At 39.0% G+C, this 22,286-nt stretch overlaps 1 protein-coding gene across 1 annotated transcript in view; it reads left to right on the top strand.

The window, feature by feature from the left end:
- The window catches only part of LOC124622107 (zinc finger protein 330 homolog), a 76,703-nt gene extending 58,925 nt beyond the window's left edge, over nucleotides 1-17,778 (top strand). The window contains exons 5-7 of the mRNA XM_047147715.1: nucleotides 4,190-4,354; nucleotides 8,257-8,358; nucleotides 17,611-17,778. Coding sequence (XP_047003671.1) covers nucleotides 4,190-4,354; nucleotides 8,257-8,358; nucleotides 17,611-17,744 — 401 coding nt within the window. The 3' untranslated portion in view covers nucleotides 17,745-17,778. The remainder of the gene's footprint in view (nucleotides 1-4,189; nucleotides 4,355-8,256; nucleotides 8,359-17,610) is intronic.
- Nucleotides 17,779-22,286: the final 4,508 nt, after the last annotated feature.

The raw sequence follows: 22,286 nt of genomic DNA, 5'->3' as shown, positions 1-22,286 counted from the left end.
ATGACATTCACCGGGCATTTGCTATACCCACACTCTGCCATCGAATCACCACATTGTGCACTGTGATTCGTCGCTCCACACAACGTTTTTCCACTGTTCAGTCATCCAATGTTTACCCTTCTTACACCAAGCGAGGCATCGTTTGGCGTTTACTGGCAAGATGTGTGGCTTATGAGTAGCCACTCAACCATTAAATCCAAGTTTTCTCACCTCCCGCATAACTGCCATAGTACTTGCTGTGGAATCTGTTGCAGTTTGGATTCCTGTGTGATGGTCTGGATATATGTCTGCCTATTGCACATTATGACCCTCATCAACTGTCGGCAGTCTGTCAGTCAACAGACGAGGTCAGAGTGTACGCTTTTGTGCTGTGCATGTCCCTTCACATTTCAACTTCACTATCACATTGAAAACAGTGGATCTAGGGGTGTTTAGGAGTATGGAAATCTCGCGTAGAGATGTATGACACAAGTGACACCCAATCACCTGACCACGTTCGAAGTCCATGAGTTCTGCTGAGCGACCCATTCTGCTCTCTCACGATGTCTAATGACTACTGAGGTCACAGATATGGAGTACCTGGCAGTAGGTGGCAGCACAATGCACCTAATATGAAAAATGAATGTTTTGGGGGGTGTCCAGATACTTTTGATCACATAGTGTAGTTTGAGATTTTCTAGTTTTTATTTCAGGTTCAATTACATTACCAGTTGGAACTGTGTTAGAAGATGGAATGAAAGTATAGTCTTTGACATGAAACCTGGCTGGCTGTTGCAATGACTATGTATATGCTGTTCATTTCAGATGTTATTAAACTTTGTCATCTCTCAGAATCGTAAGTCTGGCTTTCTGTGTGATCTGCAACAATATGGGACACAGGAGTTTCTGTGTGGTTTCATGTTAAAGCTGCTCTAGTGCTGTATCTGCTTATGGTCTAATGGTAGACTTAGCACAGTGTGAATGCAAATTCATTTATTCTAACCTACTCCTTCCTAGGTTTATTAAACTTTATTTTGTCCGTATGCTGGAAATCAGTCTGATCAAAGCAGAGACAACTTTTCACTTTTTTACCAACCAATAATAGAAAACGCACGTAAGACATTTGTGCAAAACAGTTTGTGGCTGTTTATCCAGCTCAGAACACTTTTTCCTTAAGTTTGCCCACAGTGCAGTATGTTTTTCCAGCTCGGAACACTTTTTGCTTGAGTTGGGAAAATAATCAATTACAAATTGCACTTTGTAAAGCCAGTCAGCATTATCTGGTTTTTTATTGTTGTCGGTAAGACAAGGATAGAAAGCTGAAACCATTTTCTAAGTTCGGGTTCTGTAACATCAACAAATTTGGCACTTTTTTATCCGGTTTCCTTCTATTGCAGTTTTGACTGTAGTACTCGTTTGTTTTGTTGCTAACATATTCAAATAGATTGTTCCCATTATATAATTCTACGATATCCTCGATGCTCTGTGTATCTTCGGGAAATATGTTTGGACCCGGAGTTCCTTCAAATTTATTATTGGTCCTCAGTAAATCAGTCTGACCACTGTGCATTGTCTTTTTCGTCTGATTCATACGAGTGAGTCGGCTACTGTAGCGTTCACTGAATTCTTCTTGAACATATTTCACTATCTTCAGACGATTCTGCTTCACTTTCAATTTTTTTGATATCCAATGTCTTCTTGACAAACAGCCAAATCATCCAGAATGTCAGACAAGACGTGCGCATATTCATCGTAAATAATCGTATCATCTCTTTCGTCTGCTGCGATGAAAGGGCACGTGTACTTATAAAAACAAAAACCATGTTGACATGTGTAACTTATTGTTACCTAAACAAAACACCAACAGAATGCAAAAGATACTAACGTGCTGTCGCCGGCCACTGAGTGACACCATGCACACAACACCACTGTGGTGTCGCCAGCCATTGACTGCTATTTCGCGCACAACACCTTTGTGATGTCACCAGATGGCATAGTGTTAAGAAAAACTAGAAAGACATCAAACTTCCTGGCAGATTAAAACTGTGTGGCAGATCGAGACTCGAACTCAGGACCTTTACCTTTTGCGGGCTAGTGCTCTACCAACTGAGCTAGCCAAGCACGACTCATGCCCCATCCTCACAGCTTCCCTTCTGCCAGTACCTCATCTGCTACTTTCTAAACTTTACGGAAGCTCTCCCGCAAACCTTGCAGAACTAGCACTCCTGAAAGAAAGGATATTGCGGAGACATGGCTTAGTCACAGCCTGGGGGATGTTTCCAGAATGAGATTTTCACTCTGCAGTGGAGTGTGTGCTGATATGAAACTTCCTGGTAGATTAAAACAGTATGCCAGACCAAGACTCGAACTCGGGACCTTTGCCTGCAAAAGGCAAAGGTCCCGAGTTTGAGTCTCGGTCCGGCAGACAGTTTTAATCTGCCAGGAAGTTTCATAGCAGTGCATACTCTGCTGCAGAGTGAAAATCTCATTCTATAAAGACATCATGGTGTAACTCTCTTATACAGCTAAAACCATTCAGTAACAAGTCTATCAGCATACTTCATACTTTTTGACTTCTTCCTTTAATTTGGACTAGTGGAATCCCAAACACTTGAGTAATAATGTGAATGCTTTACTCAAGTGTCCTTATGTGGTCTTTTTTACAGGTGCCATTCAGTTTCTCAGACCTCTCCCAATAAATCATAGTCATTTTTAATAATATAATGTAACTGGATGGATAAAAATTCTACTTGCCAAGTGGGGACAGGAGAACACGCATAAAACAAAAGTCACCTTGTCACCACATGGTAGATAGATTTTTATCTATCCAACTACGTAGTCGGGTCATTTGCTTTCCTTACAGCTGATAACTGCCCATTCCAATTTGTATTTGGTAAAATTTCACCAAAATGTCAAATCAATCTGACAGTCAAGCAGCATACCACTAATTATGTATTTGAATATTCTACAAATGTTTCTTTTACCCATCTGCATTAACTAGCTTCGTCACTGTTGCATCAGACTTGAATTCTGTCAAAGTTATCATGACGTCATGAATCCCTAAGTCAGTCACATTGACAGCATGTTTCAGTATGCCAACAGTGCCATCGACAAACAGCCTGCCAGCTGTTCACTCTTCTTGACAGCATTTATGCACATGGAGAACAGGATTAGTTGTATTACACATCTCTGGAACATTCTGTATGTTATTTTTATCCCTGGTAAACTAGCCATCCAGGACAATTACAGGGTTCCACTTACAAGCAAAAACTCGTAAAGCCATTCATGTATTTGAAGTTGTTTTGTGTGTGCTGATGCCTTTCTTTAAAACATTATACTTTATGGTTCAGTTTCAAATGATTTCACTCAAATTTAGGAGTTGAGTGTCTGCAATATAGTCTTGCTCTGATAGTTCACAGCATATCGTATGAATGAAAAGGGCGCTGTGTTTCACATGATGCACACCATTCAAGCACACAAGCAGGCACACCTATCGCACACATGATGACCAACTTCAGCAACTTGGACCAGAATCAGACATTCTGGCCTGAGCTGCTGATGTTGGTGGTCATGTGTGTGTGAGGTGTGCGTGCTTGTGTGAATGAATGGTGTGTGTTACTCTTCTTCCAACGAAGGCTGTGGCTGAGAGCTTTGGTGTAAGTGTCCTTTAATTGTGCCTGTCCACAATTTAACATGTCATCTTTATGGTAAGTAACAATCTATCTTTTCCTACCTTGCTGAATAGCATTCCATATACCCATGTGTGTTGATGTATGATACACCATTAGAAGTAAGAGGTAAATGTCTTCTACCATTTACCTTTGTCTGTATCTGTATCATCACAGTAACAGTTTTATCTTTACACAGAATTGAGAGAACGAATGTTATGTCTGTAATCACCGAGTAATAGAAAACAAATATTTTATTATAAATTTCAGCAAATATGTTAATAAGTTTGTAGTGTTTGTTTCATTTATTCAAATTACTGAATGCTTCATGAAAAGCCACAGTAACAGTGTTCAAATAAAGACCAATCTACAAGAAGGTGTGGTGTCAATCCTCAAATATGTTACACAAAATTAATACATTACATTGCAACCTGATTATCATGTGCAATCTATTGCTTTTAACAATGTTGAGGAAAGTGATTTGAGTGTTAGAGGAGAAAATATTAAGAGTGATAAATATGCGTGTTTTAATTGCTTCTTAGGTCAGTCGTGCAATAAACTGGGACAGTATTCATGTCTTCGCTGTAAAACCTGCTATTGTGAGGATCATGTTAGGAGGAAAGGCTTCAAGTATGAGAAGAACAAGCCAATCCCATGCCCAAAGTGTGGATATGAAACATCTCAGACCAAGGATCTCAGCATGTCCAGTGAGTATGATGTATATGCTATCTGTAATGTCTCTTAACTTTAAGGATAACTGTGACAGACCTGGTTAATGTGTGGTCTGACCTGTAATATTTTTGTCATAACTTCGTATATGTATGAACTTGATTGATTTTCAACATGTGGAATATCTATTTAGGTATTAGAGTGTTACTGTAGTCTTCTCCCTTGTGTAGTAATTGCTTTAAAGCTGTTACATTGTATGTAATTCTACTTGGCAAATTAAATTATTATTGCAATTATGCCATAACAGAAATCAGTGTGTCTAATTGTGTCACAGGCAAGAATTACTGCTTTTGTTTGTGGCCTACATAAATGAGCTTCCATTGACTTTAAAGGACAGTTCAAAAACTGTAATGTTTGGTGATGACACAAGTGTGCTAATCAAGGTTAAGATTCAACCTTAGCAGGCACAGTTCACATGATAGCTGAACGTGCCTACAAGTAGTTCACAAGTAACAGTTTAAATCTTAAGCTCACAAGGCTCATACTGAGTGTTTCCAAACAAGCATTAATGAGAGACAGTAATGATCAGACACTAAATGAAACACCCTGTGTAAAGTTTCTTGGGTCAAAAATCAAACACTGGGGAGTCCAGGATGGAATAACAATAATATGGAAAGGATAAATTGCTACTCACTACATGGAGGAGCTGTTAAGCCGCAGATGAGCACAGTGAAAAAGACTGCTAAAATAATTATGCTTTTGGACAAAGTCCTTCTTATTCAGGGCAGCCACAGCATGGATATATCATTTTGAAGGTAAAACTATTTCAGCTGTATGCATTTTATCTATAAACCTGGCTGGTTTCACAACATTATAGCTACATCATTGGGTGCAATATGTACAAAGTAATAGACAAGAACTAATGTAAGGCAAGAAAAAAAATGAAAAGATTTATGGGATGAATGTACTCAGAAAATCAAATCATGTTCTACTACAAAAGAGAATGGGATGACCCAGCATTCAAAATCAGCAATTTTTTTGCTGTGTAGTGGACATCAGTTATAAAATAGCATACAAAGACACAGAACATTCCTGTGATATGGTCCTATGATATCTACGAAGAACAGAAGCTAAAGTGAGAACTTCATACTAACAAACTAGTGGGCAGATAAAATAGTACAAAATTCTTCTCACCACTCTAGGTGAGCTAACTGGTCACCATATACCGAAAAAGTGGTCAGAAACGGTTCGTATATGATCATCTATGGGATTATTTAAAAGTAATCAGCACCAGTTCTTCATGTACCTGAAAAAGTTTGAAAAAGATACTGGTAATCCAATCGAAAACCATTTTAAGGCTTAGCATGAAACTATGAGCACTGGGTCATCTCAGTCTCTTTTTTGATCAGAGCTTGATTTGATTTTGCGATTATGTTCATCCTGTAAATCTCTTCACTTTTTATGTTTTCTTGCTTTACATGAATTCTTGTCTGTCACTTTGTACAGATTGCACCTCATGATGCAGCTTTAACGCTGCAAAACTGGTAAGGCTTATAAATTAAGTACATACAGCTGAAGTGGTTTCATCTTCAAAAAGTTCTTGACAGAGACTCTGTGTGTGTGTGTGTGTGTGTGTGTGTGTGTGTGTGTGTGTGTGTGTGTGTGTGTGTGTGTGTGTGTGTGTGTGTGTGTTTTTGAAGTAGTACTTTGCCTGAAAGCTCAATTATTGTGGCAGTCTTTTTAATTGTGCATGTCTGCAGCTCATTGTCTCCTGTATTTGGTGAGTGACAATGTATCCTTTCCATATTGATGTTCCTTGGGTTCAGTTGGATAAAAAGTTAAAATAGTCAACACACCGACAAACTAACCAAGGAGCTCAGGTCAGTTTGTAGAAGCATCTCTCAGTGATTTGACGTAAAAGATGATTTTGCAGATTTTCGTTTCCCATTCTCTTATGGACTTGACCTCTAGGCAGTGCATCTAAACTAAATACAGTATTTATTTGTCAGAAGTAAGCTGTAAGAATATTGTTTAAAGTAGGTAACTGGTCATCTTGCAGTAGACTTTCAAAAGATCTTGGAATTCTCACTCTCTTTCCAGTACATTAACTTCTCAATGTAGTTTGTTGCTAACGGTAGGAAACAGTTTCAGCTTAACTGTGACTTACACAATCACTGGAGGTTGATGCTTGCCATGCCTGTGTCACTCAACAAGCCACATGTGCCAGCCGGGCCATGCTACATGGTGGACACCTCAGGGTGCACATAGTCATTGGCTGGGTACGAGTTTAACAGTCCTGGTTTTCCTTAGCTGGGTATTGGCGAGTGCTGCTAGTCCTCTATAACAGTAATTACAGGCAAGCTTCAGCGACCGCCATGTGGTGTGGTGGTGGAACATTGTGTGTCACAGGCTTACCTGCCTGGGTCATGAGGATGATAAAAACCTTTACGAAAAAACTCTGTCTCAAAGTGTGCAGCTTGCTGGTGAGATGAATGGCCATTGAGGTAGAATGGTCATTAGAAAGCGATCCCTAGGGATATTGCTGCACCTTAGTTGGATGAGGCCTGCTAGGGCAAGTGGGGCTCTGCCTGGGTGGACTTTTGTACCTCTAGCTGTTCGTGCAGACGCTGTGGTGAATCCACAACATAATAGAACACAGTGGGTGTACACACTCAACCAAAAGACCGAGAGAGGCTAGTACTCCTGATAATCATGTCATCTTTAGTGACAGGGCTCAAGAAGTCATAAGCCAAAATGTGTTAATGTGTCGAAGTGATCAAGAGGAAGGAGACTTTAGAAAAAGTATCCACTTTCTATATTCATAAAGGTTTAGAACGGCTTGCTAGCACCTTAAAGTATACTGAAAGATTGCAAAATGTTTCCTTGCTGGTTGAAACTAACTGCTCAAAGCAGGTGGAACTTCTAAGAAAGTAAAATAATAGCTGGGTTTGAGATGCACAGCTCCCTCAACTCAAGCAAGGATGTGGTCAAATGTTGTGATATTATGGACACGGATATATCTTGAAATTGAATAAAGGAAGGACATCACAGGGGATAATCGTCGTCGTACAAAGGACACCAAGAAATACTGGAGAGAGAGTGATGCAACTGTCATTGTGACATTCAATTCTCTATTCTGTGTGAACGCACCATGGCAGGGGTTCCTCCAACTTAGATTTAAGACCCTACATACCTAAACTTATTATGTCAAAAATACTATAAAAAGGGTAGATTACTACTAACTGTAAAGGTGAACACGTTGAGTTGCAGAAAAGTATAGATTTTTATGTTGGTATGATGACCATCCATCTGTCCATCAGAATGAATGGTCACCACCAAACTGTGCCTCCCAGTGGCACAACAGCTGTCTGCACGCAACATGTCACCTGTACAGTGAGTAGCAGTCTATCCTTTTCATAATATTGGGGGGGCAGGGCAATGGCTTTGACAGCATTGCTTCCCTGGTTTATATCTTTTATTTATACTTAAATGATATTGATTAGTCACTTCTGTGACTTCTTTTTTGTTTTCTGAATATGAGAAAATAATTTGATGGAATGTAAAGTTAAATCCTTATACAGTGTATAGGGACTGCTGAGCACTAAACTGGGATAACATTATTCTGCAGCCAGGATACCTCTTTTGTTCTACATTGTAGTTGTGTTTAGCATTCTTTGAGCTTTATATGTAGTGACTTGTCCCATTACTTTGTCTCAGAGGGTCCCAAAGAACCTGAAGACAAAATTTAAAACATCTTTATCAATGTGTGTGTGTGTGTGTGTGTGTGTGTGTGTGTGTGTGTGGGGGGGGGGGGGGGGCTAAATGAGATTTTTCCTGTTTAATATATCTTTCCCCATCTGATTCTCTTAGTGGGAACTGTTTTCTGCTTCTTTCATCTTTCATTGTTTTTAATGCAACTTGAAAATTGGTGTATTTTCAGCGAGAAGCCACAAATTTGGTCGGCAGAGTCAAGCCGTTGACGAAGATGATGATGGAGACTATACTCAAGGAGGAAATGGTTATTACGGTGGATATACTGAAGGTAAAATATTCTTTTATTTGTGGTGTAGGTGTTTGTTACGTATAAAAATTAGTGCAAAACTCAGTTTTATTTGCAATTTCAGATGAATACAATTTTTGAATTTTTTTACTGTTAACACAACATTATAGATAGTGAATTTTTGTGAAAAGTAATACTGCCATTTTTTTTTTTTTTAAGAATAAGTAAGGAGCTGAATGTGAGATAGTACCCCCCACCTTATTTCATGCTGTGTAGAACTGTGTATAATTGTCTATTTTGGCCCTTGCTAACCACGTTCTAGTTAACAATGATACAGTTATTGGAAAAAAAAAAAAAAAAAAAAAAAAAAAAAGCATCTGCATTGAGTCAAAAGCAGCTACAGAATTTATGGACATGACAAAAGAGCAAAAGTTTGTGGGTCAGATTCAATGTGAATACTATTGTAGAATGTTACAAACTTGGGCGTATCCATTCCAGAATGTAGTAGTTCTGTACATTGATAAAGTTTTGTAAAATGCACATGGCACGTAGACCATCAAATGCACATCAGGTTTTTAAAAACAGACAGTCATCAAACTAAATTTTAGTTTCATCTCCACTTTTCTTTACTAGTCAATGCCTTTATTGTAAATTGTGTGCCAGAATCATTGTGCAGATTGACATCTTTGACATGTGCAAAGCATTGCCAGAGATTAAAAGTTTATTAAGGGCAGTAAGAATAGAGGATGAACCCTTGGATTCTGACACCTACCCATGAAGACATAATTTATCTCAGTTATTGGTTGTCTGTTGATGTCAAGGAAAGTGGGTCTGTGTCCACCATCTCTCACTGTTCTGCTTCCAGAAATGTCACACATTATGTTGCCATAAAATTTAACAGTACACAATGTAAGTGGTTTTCATTTTCAACTGGAGTGACAAGCAGCTGCCACATTACAATTCATTGCAGACATTAAATTACATCCAGTATGATTTCCATAAACTATTTCAACATTTAATTTGTGGTAAAACCCACAAACACTCTAGATCTGTTTCATATAGAACTGGTTTTCAAGTAAATTGTAGGAGAAATTTTTCAAAGTGTGAAGAGGTCTCAATGTGAGCTTACCCCAAATGTCTAGTACTGAATCTCTGTACACAAGTGACATACACCTGTTTGGTATGCCCTTCTGGAATACAATACTTTCATTTTGATGATGGTATGTTTAGTTTTAAATAAACCAATCTGCCCTGAGATGTATTTTCCGATACACATGAACTCACATTTAGTTTTAATGTACATTAACTGTTTACAGGTGTCTGTATCAGAATACATATTCTGTTGAACAAAAAAATTCCAGACTTTCTCCACAAATTTTTTTAAACTTGTCTTTTACATATTTTGCATAGTCTCCTAAATACTCTCCTCCCAACATTATTTCCACTTCCGGAAGCAGTCTTGGTACGCCTGTCTCTTTCTGAATTGCATGAATTGCTGTCTGCGAATTTTCTATTTCTATCTTGTCTGTCATTGCATTGGTATTTTCAACTTTGGAAATACAAGAGTGTCCACTGGGACCAGGTCTAGAGAGTAGAAGTTTGAGGCAGCCCAGTAATTCCATTTTTTGTGTAATACTTGCATGTCAACGGGGATGAATTTGCAGGAGCATTATCATGATGCAAGAGCCATGCATTGTACCATATTTCAGTCTGTTTTCATCTCGCGTTTCCTTGCAGACATCACAACATGTCCCGCTAGTACCATCAATTAACAGTTTATTCCTGTGGTGTAATTCATAATTGACTAATTCTTCAAAGTCAAACAAAACTACCAACATGACTTTGACATTGCACCTGAGCTGATGAGCTTTTTTTGGTCTCTGAGAACCTTTCCTGAGCCATTGTGAAGATTGAACCTTAGTCTCAACATCATAACTGTAACCCATGTCTCATCATCATCTATGATTCTCTTAAGGAGCATCTCATTCTCATTTGTGTGATCCAAAAGCTCTTCCTAAATTGTAAGGTAAAGGCAAAATGTCTTGACTAAAGAGCCATTGGGTGAACCTGGTGGCAACACGACGCATTCTATGATGCTTTCCAGTATTTCACGACATCATCCAACTGAAATATTACATTCTTTTGCAATCTCTGACAGTCACTCTTTGATTGGCATGTACAATTTCGTTGACATTCCTGACATGAGCATCATTAGTAGATGTTGAAGGGTGTCCGGAATGAGGGTCATCTTTAACTTGTGTTTGGCGATTTTTAAAGCGTGTGAACCGTAAGTAACACAGAGTATGGCTTAAGCTCTCATCACTGTATGCTTCATGGATCATTTGATGTGTCTCTGTAAAGATTTTCTTGAGTTTCACGCAAAATTGAATGCAGACATGTAGCTCCTCTAACTCTATCGTGAAATTCACAAACTGTGTGACACAACATTCTACTTATTACAGCACTGAACAATAACTAACGGACATACAACAATGAAATTTTGGGCAGGTGCACGTTAAATATAGGCATGTGCAGGGATGCCAACCGCATTTCACTCCAGCACACAGTTGGCACTAAATTACAAATGTTGCAAAATTTTTTGAACAGGCCTTGTATAAGGGTGTGTGGGTACTTTCAGAATAAAGATATTGACTGAGCGAGGTGGTGCAGTGGTTAGCACACTGGACTCGCATTCGGGAGGACAACGGTTCAAGCTTGTGTCTGGCCATCCTGATTTAAGTTTTCTATGATTGCTGTAAACTGCTTCAGGCAAATGCCAGGATGGTTCCTTTGAAAGGGCACAGCTGACTTCCTCTCCCATCCTTTCCTAATCCGGTGGGATCAATGATCTCGCTGTTTCATCCCCTCCTCCAAAGCAAGCAAGCAACCAACCAACCAACCAACCAACCAACCAACCAATAAATATGTTCTTGTGTATTCTGGGGTTGTAATGTGGATGGGAGTGAGTTAGACTGGAGACAGGTGAAGATCAACAGTAAGAAAAGAATTATGGGATTCAGAGAAAATTGTGTAAAATTTACTGCCAAGTAGAAGTCAGACTATTTAAGAAAACTACAAAGTTAAAGATTTGTCAAGAAAAGTCTAACAACATTGCTGTCATTTTGATGCATATGAACAAAGCTACCAGTTCAAAAGAGGTGAATGAGAAAATTAAAACAAAAAGCTACAGTGATGTAGGGAAATCAGGATGTGCAAATCTCTTGCACTGAAAGCTCTTTCTTTTCCAAATTTTTCGAGGTGGTAGTATGGACCAAAACCAAAAAGAATGTGTCCAGTAAATCTGGGCTCTAAAGTGCATACCTTAGAGCTATGAGCACTTTTTCATCTTCATTTCTGTGAGAAACATCACATCTACTGAACAGTTGCTCATAGTTCTAAAGGTATGAATTTTAGAGCCCATATTTACTTGACAGTGTTTTGTTATTTTAGTCCATACAAGCTCTTCCCAAAATATGGAACGCAAAGGAGCTTGCAATAGAAGAGTTTTTTTTTATTTGTGTGTGTGTGTGGGGGGGGGTCCAGTATCGAAGATGAAGTAGTGCTCATAGTTATTAAAGTTTTTTGGAGCCCATGTTCACCAGCCTTTTCCCCTTCAAATGATCATTCCTGTCCTATCCTACAATATTGACCATTCCTCCTAGGGCACCCTGTGTTTCATAAAGTACCAATGGTTTGACAATGCAGTCATACTGTATAAGAATCAGGAAACTAGTAGAAGTTATCACATCTATGGTCATGGTTGTGGTAATAATAATAATAATAATAATAATAATAATAATAATAATGCCATAGCTGTGGGCCCTCCCTTCTTCACTGCGAGTATTTCTCAGATACTCAGAAGCTAGACATGTGTGGGGTGGCAGGAGGTAGTGTTCTGTTCTTCTAGAGAGAAAAATAAATTTTTAGGAAGTTGATTTCAAGAATCCAATTTGGTGAAAGTGAAGTGTGTGCCATGATCTTTTGCAATACCCCTTCCTTTGAAGAAAAAAAAGAGCTCCTATACAAATACATCTGGCTACCTTCTCAGAAGACTGACTTTAAAATGTCTAACAGCATCTTGGGATGTGGTTATAAACTTTGCACAGTAAAAGTCAAATTTGTGACAAGCCTTTACCTGCAAGCTTTAAAGTAACTGTTGGAATACATGAAAAATATGCTGAAAAGGGGTGCTTTGTTATGAGCCAATCAGTACCAGAACGTTCACTAACCTTAGCTACACTTAAATCATCATCAGTACTTCCTGTTCTGGATATAGATCTCACTGCTCCAAGTAAAGCTGTGAAGTTTATAAAGTTGCACCTGCTTGTTCTCTGCCATCTGCAATTGCAGCATTATTTGAGCCAAAAAAAATTTATCACCAAATTATCATCGCAAAAATAAATTATTTTTCTAATGATGAAAAATGGAGGTTGGGGTATTAACAGTTTACTCACTGTAAAGTTGACAAGTTGAGTTGCAGAGAGACAAATAACAAGACTGTTACACATGCTGCTCAGGCTGGAGCAGCCATAGCATTTTTATTTTGTGTGTGTGTGTGTGTGTGTGTGTGTGTGTGTGTGTGTGTGTGTGTGTGCAAGTTTTTTTTATTGTGCCCTCTGCAACTCAATGCGTCATGTTCACTGTGAGTAGAAATCTATTCTTTTCATAATTGTTGAATTCTTTTCTGATACGCACCCATGGCCTCAGCTGCTTTGCACACTTTGTTCAATGACCAGAGAGACTTGTTTTGTGGACTTCATCAATGATTTCTTCAGAAACTGCGTGTCCATATGAAAATGTTTCTCCAAATTTAAAATTGTTGAATCAACATGTAATGATTGTCATTGGCTGTTGGTCACCATATATAGCATCCAGTCTCACTTTTATCTCGTCAAGTTTTTGCATTGAAGAACAAAAAGTGAATCAATGAAAGATTCTGCACTTATTCGTAATGAAAAGCGACTGACAAATCCAAATTATTGGGACAATAAGTGTCATTTTTGGTCCAGTATTGTAGGCACACCAGCTGCCATGTTTTCTTCCAGAAGGAAAAATTGCTCCGTTATCATCTTCTAGTGATATTTTCGTTCATTTATCAGTTTTCGTAAATTGTGTAGGCATTCCACCTCGTCATCGTGTGCATCTCGTTACACAGATCTTAATGATTTATGTGTAATATTGCATATTTAGTTTTAAAACAAATCTTGCTATTCCAAGTCATTCAGTTTTGTTCAGAGGGCCCATATTTGTGTTAATTGAGACAATATTTGTGTAGCAAGGTATTAGAATAGACTTGTTGATCTGGTTCTGTGACATACAGATATTTCCTGTTTTATCTCAGCCAGCTATTTCCAATATTATTTCGCCCATGCCACAATAGTCAGCCCAGGATACTGTAAGTTGTCTCATACAACATTACCAGTAGAACACTGCCCTGTCAGGGTCCAAAGAGTTTGGTGAAACATATGAACTGTACTTAGCCTTTGCAGAGCTATGGTCTCACCATAAATCTATGTGTGATTGTAGATCTCAGAAACAGGAATCAACACAATCAGATCACATATCAGCAATAATTACATTGTCTTGCTTGAGGGTTTCCTGGTGGGCTAATTATATAAATGGTTCCTGGGGGAGGAGTCATATCTCATTGCGAAATATCTACTATGATATCTGGCATCTCACCTGAAGCCAATTTCTACCATAATTACAATGATTATATTCCTATTTAAGGACATGAACTTCACGTAATCAAGTTCATGTCTTGGGGTGTAGTTGCTCTTAAATTTTTGATGATTACCACCTAGCAATCAACAACATACTTGAAAAGTTGTATCTACTTTATTATGAATTGTAATAATACTGTGGTGAAAAATTACTTTAAAAATTGCATCCATCTTCAAGATGTGGTTTCCACTATGTGGTCACCCTCATTTCCTTCTTAGAGATGCAGCATACAATGAAATACTTAATCCCCAAGAATTAAATAAGTCTCTGATTGCTATATGCTCTATCTCACTAGTACTCACTGGCACAGTACTTACAGTAGAATATCTTTGGCTTCCCTCTGACAACCATGCCTCCATCCTTGCTACCCTCCCTGTTTACCTTTCCCTGTTGCTTCGTAACCTGGGTTGTGAGTAACTGAATCCACTTTCCCTTCTTCCCTTTTTTCCCCTCTCTCCTCCCTGATGAAGGAACAAAGTTCCGAAAGCTAGGAATGTAAATTTTCAGTTCTGTTTTATGTGTATCTATCGGCTGTACTGAGCTGAGGTAAGTACTGGCCAGCCCCTCTATCTCTTTGTTAGTATTAAACAGTAATACACTACTACTGCCTTTCTTCCAGCATATTATATTCAGTGGTGGTATTCTGTAGGATGATGTGACATTATTTCATTAAAGTGGCAACTCATGTGTGACACTATCCAAAGGTGTGTGTGGATACCCACAAGGGTAACTGGACACTGTATAATCATTTATGCATTTTCCAAAATTAAGACCAAAAATGAATATATAGTGAACAACTTCATCAGTGATAGTTAAGTGGCTTTGTGCATGTGCGTGCCTGTGTGCATGTTTGCATGCATGTTGTGTAAGCTCACATTTTGAAAATCAAACTTTTTCTGTTGGTAAAGTTTTCATTTGAAACATACATGCAGATATCAATAAAATATCTCGTACCTTTTTCCTTTTATGACACACGATGTTGGCACAGGAAAAAGCCTCCCAGTTTTTAATTACAGAAATGATCATCTCAAATTGTTATCAAAGAAACTTCATGAAGTGTTGTAGGATAGTAAGCAAATTGAAGCAGCGCAAATATCCAGATGTTGTGTTCTGTCAATTTTGTTTATAAAACCACATTTAAGACTGCTCTCATTTCATTAAATTTATTTCCTTTACGAGTAACTTTAATCATCACAACTTGATTCGTGTTAATCAACACTTTTTAATTTTGCCGAATATGCTTTCAGATAAAAGAAATATCGAATGACACCTTCACTGCACTTTCTTTATTGATATCTTACTGAAAAGACTTCCATATACAGCATCCTGTCTTCAAAATCAAATACAGGGTGATTCAAAAAGAATACCACAACTTTAAAAATGTGTATTTAATGAAAGAAACATAATATAAACTTCTGTTATACATCATTACAAAGAGTATTTAAAAAGTTTTTTTTTTTCACTCAAAAACAAGTTCAGAGATGTTCAATATGGCCCCCTCCAGACACTCGAGCCATATCAACCCGATACTCCAACTCGTTCCACACTCTCTGTAGCATATCAGGCGTAACAGTTTGGATAGCTGCTGTTATTTCTCATTTCAAATCATCAATGGTGGCTGGGAGAGGTGGCTGAAACACCATATCCTTAACATACCGCCATAAGAAAAAATTGCAGGGGGGTAAGATCAGGGCTTCTTGGAGGCCAGTGATGAAGTGCTCTGTCACGGGCTGTCTGGCGGCCGATCCATCGCCTCGGGTAGTTGACGTTCAGGTGGTTACGGACAGATAAGTGCCAATGTGGTGGCGCTCCATCCTGCTGAAATCTGAATTGTTGTGCTTCTTGTTCGAGCTGAGGGAACAGCCAATTCTCTAACATCTCCAGATACTGTAGTCCAGTTACAGTAGCCGGCCGAAGTGGCCGTGCGGTTAAAGGCGCTACAGTCTGGAACCGCAAGACCGCTACGGTCGCAGGTTCGAATCCTGCCTCGGGCATGGACGTTTGTGATGTCCTTAGGTTAGTTAGGTTTAACTAGTTCTAAGTTCTAGGGGACTAATGACCTCAGCAGTTGAGTCCCATAGTGCTCAGAGCCATTTTTGAACCAGTTACAGTAGCACCTTCGAAGAAAAAGGGACCAAAAACTTTATTGGCTGAAATGGCACAGAAAACGTTCACCTTAGGCGAGTCACGTTCATACTGAGTTGTTTCCCGCGGATTCTCAGTGCCCCATATACAGACATTGTGACGGTTGACTTTCTCGTTAGTGTGGAAAGTTGCTTCATCACTAAACACAATCTTTGAAATGAAAGATTCATCTGTTTCCATTTGAGCAAGGATAAAATCACAGAAATCGATTCTTTTAATCTTATCAGCTGCAGACAATGCTTGAACCAATTTCAGACGATAAGGTTTCATAACTAACCTTTTTTGTAGTACTCTCCATACAGTTGATTGTGGAATTTGCAGCTCTCTGCTAGCTCCGCGAGTCAATTTTCCTGGGCTGCGAACAAATGCTTGCTGGATGCGTGCTACATTTTCATCACTCGTTCTCGGCCGTCCAGAACTTTTCCCTTTGCACAAACACCCATTCTCTGTAAACTGTTTATACCAACGTTTAATACACCACCTATCTGGAGGTTTAACACCTTACTTCGTTCGAAATGCACGCTGAACAACTGTCGTCGATTCACTTCTGCCGTACTCAATAACACAGAAAGCTTTCTGTTGAGCGGTCGCCATCTTAGCATCAACTGACGCTGACGCCTAGTCAACAGTGCCTCAAGCGAACAAATGTACAACTAAATGAAACTTTATAGCTCCCTTAATTCGCCGACAGATAGTGCTTAGCTCTGCCTTTTGTCGTTGCAGAGTTTTAAATTCCTAAAGTTGTGGTATTCTTTTTGAATCACCCTGTATATTAACAAGTTTTCTGCCAGTAAACAAAAAACAGTGCTGTCAAAAAATTAGTAGATACATTTGCACATATTTGAAATGACTGCTTCTTTCTTAATTCAAAACAAAGTAAAAGGCAAACTATTAAGAACAAGATTTATTGGAGAGAAGGAAAAAGTCTCTCGGGTGTGTGCGCGCGCTCACACACACACACACACACACACACACACACACACACACACACACACACAAAATTTGTGTGTGCCTTTAGATACATCTTGACATAGCCTTATGAGTGATTTTTCCCTCCATCCGTTATCTGTATTGTTTTGCAATATCGTTTCCTACATCTGTAATTTTTTCCCAATGAAACACTTCTAGTTGCAAAAGTTACATGTATGTTGTCTTTCCATATGCACATATGCAAGAATCACTTGTTTAGTTTTGTGATCTAATGAAAGTAAAGTACCATTCCTGTCCTGTCCTACACATAGTTAGTTAAAAAGTTGAACAAAAATTAGCTCAATATCTAAGATGAACAATATTACTCAACATCTCAACAAATAGATTGCTAGAATTTTATGGTTGTTGAATTTGTGTGGAGACTAGGTGCAGTTGGAAAATTGAGAAGTAACATTAAAATATGATCATTCATGCCCACAATACATTTTCTTTCAGATGCAGCTGATGATGATGATGATGAAGATGACGATGATGACGACGATGATGATGACGATTATGAGGGATCAGATGATGATACAGAAAGTGAAGAAGAAACAAAAGATGAGGAACAAGATACCAAATCAAAATGAGTTTTTTTTTGCAAATTCAGTTATAAAGAAATGTACAAGTTATCCAGCAAATATATATTTGTTATAAATTTTGTATAAAATTATTGTTTTCTCTTGAGGTCAAAGAATATGCTTCCTTTGTTTGCTTTATACAGGGTGTTACAAAAAGGTACGGCCAAACTTTCAGGAAACATTCCTCACACACCAATAAAGAAAAGATGTTACGCGGACATGTGTCCGGAAACGCTTAATTTCCATGTTAGAGCTCATTTTAGTTTCGTCAGTATGTGCTGTACTTCCTCGATTCACTGCCAGTTGGCCCAATTGAAGGAAGGTAATGTTGACTTCGGTGCTTGTGTTGACATACGACTCATTGCTCTACAGTACTAGCATCAAGCACATCAGTACGTAACATCAACAGGTTAGTGTTCATCACGAACATAGTTTAGCAGTCAGTGCAATGTTTACAAATGCGGAGTTGGCAGATGCCCATTTGATGTATGGATTAGCACGGGGCAATAGCCGTGGCACGGTACATTTGTATCGAGACAGATTTCCAGAACGAAGGTGTCCTGACAGGAAGACGTTCGAAGCAATTGATCGGCCTCTTAGGGAGCACGGAACATTCCAGCCTATGACTCGCGCCTGGGGAAGACCTAGAATGATGAGGACACCTGCAATGGACGAGGCAATTCTTGACGATAACCCTAATGTCAGCGTCAGAGAAGTTGCTGCTGTACAAGGTAATGTTGACTACGTCACTATGGAGAGTGCTACGGGAGAACCAGTTGTTTCCATACCATGTACAGCGTGTGCAGGCACTATCAGCAGCTGATTGGCCTCCACGGGTACACTTCTGCGAATGGTTCATCCAACAATGTGTCAATCCTCATTTCAGTGCAAATGTTCTCTTTACGGATGAGGCTTCATTCCAACGTGATCAAATTGTAAATTTTCACAATCAACATGTGTGGGCTGACGAGAATCCACATGCAATTGTGCAATCACGTCATCACAGATTTTCTGTGAACGTTTGGGCAGGTATTGTTGGTGATGTCTTGATTGGGCCCCATGTTCTTCCACCTACACTCAATGGAGCACGTTATCATGATTTCATACGGGATACTCTACCCATGCTGCTAGAACATGTGCCTTTACAAGTACGACACAACATGTGGTTCATGCACGATGGAGCTCCTGCACATTTCAGTCGAAGTGTTCGTACGCTTCTCAACAGCAGATTCGGTGACTGATGGATTGGTAGAGGCGGACCAATTCCATGGCCTCCACGCTCTCCTGACCTCAACCCTCTTGACTTTCATTTATGGGGGCATTTGAAAGCTCTTGTCTACGCAACCCCGGTACCAAATGTAGAGACTCCTTGTGCTCGTATTGTGGACGGCTGTGATACAATACGCCATTCTCCAGGGTTGCATGAGCGCATCAGGGATTCCATGCAACGGAGAGTGGATGCATGTATCCTCGCTAACGGAGGACATTTTGAACATTTCCTATAACAAAGTGTTTGAAGTCACGCTGGTACGTTCTGTGGATGTGTGTTTCCATTCCATGATTAATGGGATTTGAAGAGAAGTAATAAAAAGAGCTCTAACATGGAAAGTAAGCGTTTCGGGACACATGTCCACATAACATATTTTCTTTATTTGTGTGTGAGGAATGTTTCCTGAACGTAACACCCTGTATTTAATTTACTTTTGTTATTACTTCCTGTGATTACTGCAGTTCTTGTCGACTGTTCTCTACAGGTAACAATTGTTTTTTCTCTCTCCCTACTGAAATAATTTGATTCTGTAAGAGAATTCCATTGTTATTCCAGTCATAGTAGGACACTGAAGTAGTAACAAATGAAGTGGAAATATGTTGGGAGCTCATAAATTTAAATTTATTTTTCTCCACTGCAAGGCATTCTAGCCAACAATTGTTCTTCGTGTATGGAAGACCCTATTTGTTTCCTCTCCATCATCCTTATCAGAGATTTTGCTTTTAATAATGGCACCTTTACTGGAATGCCATCATATTAATTCATTTTATTTTTGTAATTAGACTGCATGATACACAATAATTCATATTTTTTAAATGGAGTCTTTGTCCAATTACTTAATTAACAGAAAGTGACATATTCAATAAGAGAGTTGTGGTATGAGGAGTGTTGACATTTGTAGCTTTCAATCTACCACATTGTCAGTGTTCAGCTTTGGATGAACAAAAGTTTGTTTGTCATTTGAGGTGCTACTGAACTGCTAATAATTGATTGCTGATATAGAGTTTAGATGAGAGAAGCAGAGAAATAGAGCACACAGCCACTGTTTGTGGTGCCATAAGGCATGGGAGAAAGATGGGAACATTCAACAAAGGGTGCACTACAGTTGAAAGTGGAGGAAGGAAATGAGTTAAGAGAAATATAGTGGTGGTTGAGATACATCAATTCATATTATTTGATGGATTGACATGGATGGATGCTAAACTGGATTATGTTGAGTTGGAAGTAGTGTGGAGTGCTAGCAACTGCAAACTTCAGAATTCTCAGGACGATATGATCTCTGTATGTGTTGGAAGAGGCACAGCTTTTGCATCCATATATAATGGTCACATTATTAACAGGCCATTTCGTGAGAGCTCGTGTCTTAAAGTTCATAATCGCTTGATAATGCAAAAAATCAGAGAAAATATTGTACACAATATTTTGTTGTGAACTTATAAATTACTAAATTATTTGAATGTTCTAGAAATCCAGTTCATGATATGCTGGTGATCCTATAGACTGTTGGAAAATTTATGGAATCCAGGAGTTGTTAATGAAACTACAAATATGCTGTTGCCTCCTCCATGTATTTTAGGGAATGTGAACAGAAGGTTGTTTTCATTACAACTAATGCAGATGCTTGTTTACAGCTGTGGTTCTCATGCTCCATCTTTGGTCTCTTGTGAGTTAAACACTATGCTGTTAAATAAAAAATGTTCATTACAGTTCTTTAAATATCCTGGAACATAAGTGAAATGGCAAATAGTGGAGCTGCAGATGTGCTATGCATATTAGCAAATCATTTTGAAGTCACAGAAACTTAGTAGACTTATGTTGAAGGATGCAGACTAGTAAGAGGAGTAACTACATAACCAGCAAGCTGAAATGACTCAAATGTCCTGGACTTCTATGAATCTGTGTTGGGACTGATGAAAGCTATGCTGTATTATGGTCACATCAGTGGATCTGGGAACACACTATCCCAGCAAGTCTGAGGTATTTTAAACATTTTGAAACAACTAGAAAGAATATAGCCTCGTATATGAAAACTAGTACAGTGTTATATGTAGGAAATTAAATATTTGACTTCATCAGATAGCATTTACTGAGGGTTTGGAGGGATTTTTTGGAGCTCCTCAACCAGGTCCAGAAGGCCCAAGGGATCTCAACTGGCCCCAATGTTGTTGTCTGCCATTCAGCATCATGCAGATACGGTATGGAGGGGCAAGTCATCAGCACACTTCTCTCCTGGCCATCTTGCTGACTGCCAGACCTTGGAGCCACTACTTCCCACTCAAGCAGATCCTCTGTTGGCATCATGAGGCTGAGTGCATCATATAACAGCTCCCCCACTAAGGAAAACTCCTTTATAGTATCAGGAATCAAACCCAGGTCCTCGGTATGGTGGCCATCTATGCTGATCGCTCAGCTATGAAGGCAGGCACTTGTTGAGGTACTTTGGCAGTTTCCAGTGATTAAGGGTGGCAGTGTGGTACTGGTGTGCAAGACTCGCACTCCCCCTTGGCTATCGAACTTATTTGGAGTTGCTTTGCTGATCTTCTTTTCATGATAGCCAGCCGCTATGTCCTGAACAACTTCTTCTCCAAAGATAAGATGCTACTTTGGAGGCATTTTTTATACTTTTAAAATAACTATGTACCGTCGAGAATACTTTGAACTCAATCTCACTGTATTTTCATCACACATACCAGTTTGCATACAACTAAAACATTTTTCATAAGCTCGACACCTCCTGGTCCGCCGGAAACTATCACATTCATTTTTCCGTAAGTACAGTCTACAAATCTCTCCAAGTTTAACAAGACAACTGTCCAGACCATACGAAAGTAAGAGAATGAATGAATAAGTAATTGTCTCTTCTCTTCTTTCAACAACATTCAAATGTTCACACAATGATGTTTGACGTCGCACAGAGTATGGCGTGTTTATTCCTTGAGCTGGTCGTGTAACTTCTTAGGCGGGCTTGGCAACTACCTGCCCACACCGATCATCCGTTCGATACACATCCATTCTGCACACACACAATTGTGGTGCAGTAGACCCAGTTCTACTTACCCACACTCATTTCTAAAATACCGCATGTTCGAAACTGTGGAAATACAAGGGTCTCTAGAATTTACCCCGAAATTCTCGAGGCAGTACATATCCCTCCCCTTAGCTAGAACACACAATATTTTATACATGTTCATAATGAACATCAATATTGTATTCATATAATATTACTTTACATTTCCATCAATTTATATAACATTTTTCCTAGGCATCGGGTACTTCATATA

This window comes from Schistocerca americana, chromosome 7, assembly GCF_021461395.2.
Source record: "Schistocerca americana isolate TAMUIC-IGC-003095 chromosome 7, iqSchAmer2.1, whole genome shotgun sequence".
In the NCBI taxonomy this organism is placed as follows: Eukaryota; Metazoa; Arthropoda; class Insecta; order Orthoptera; family Acrididae; genus Schistocerca; species Schistocerca americana.
Note: the sequence above shows the minus strand (reverse complement) of the source record. Positions and strands in the feature narration are given on the sequence as shown.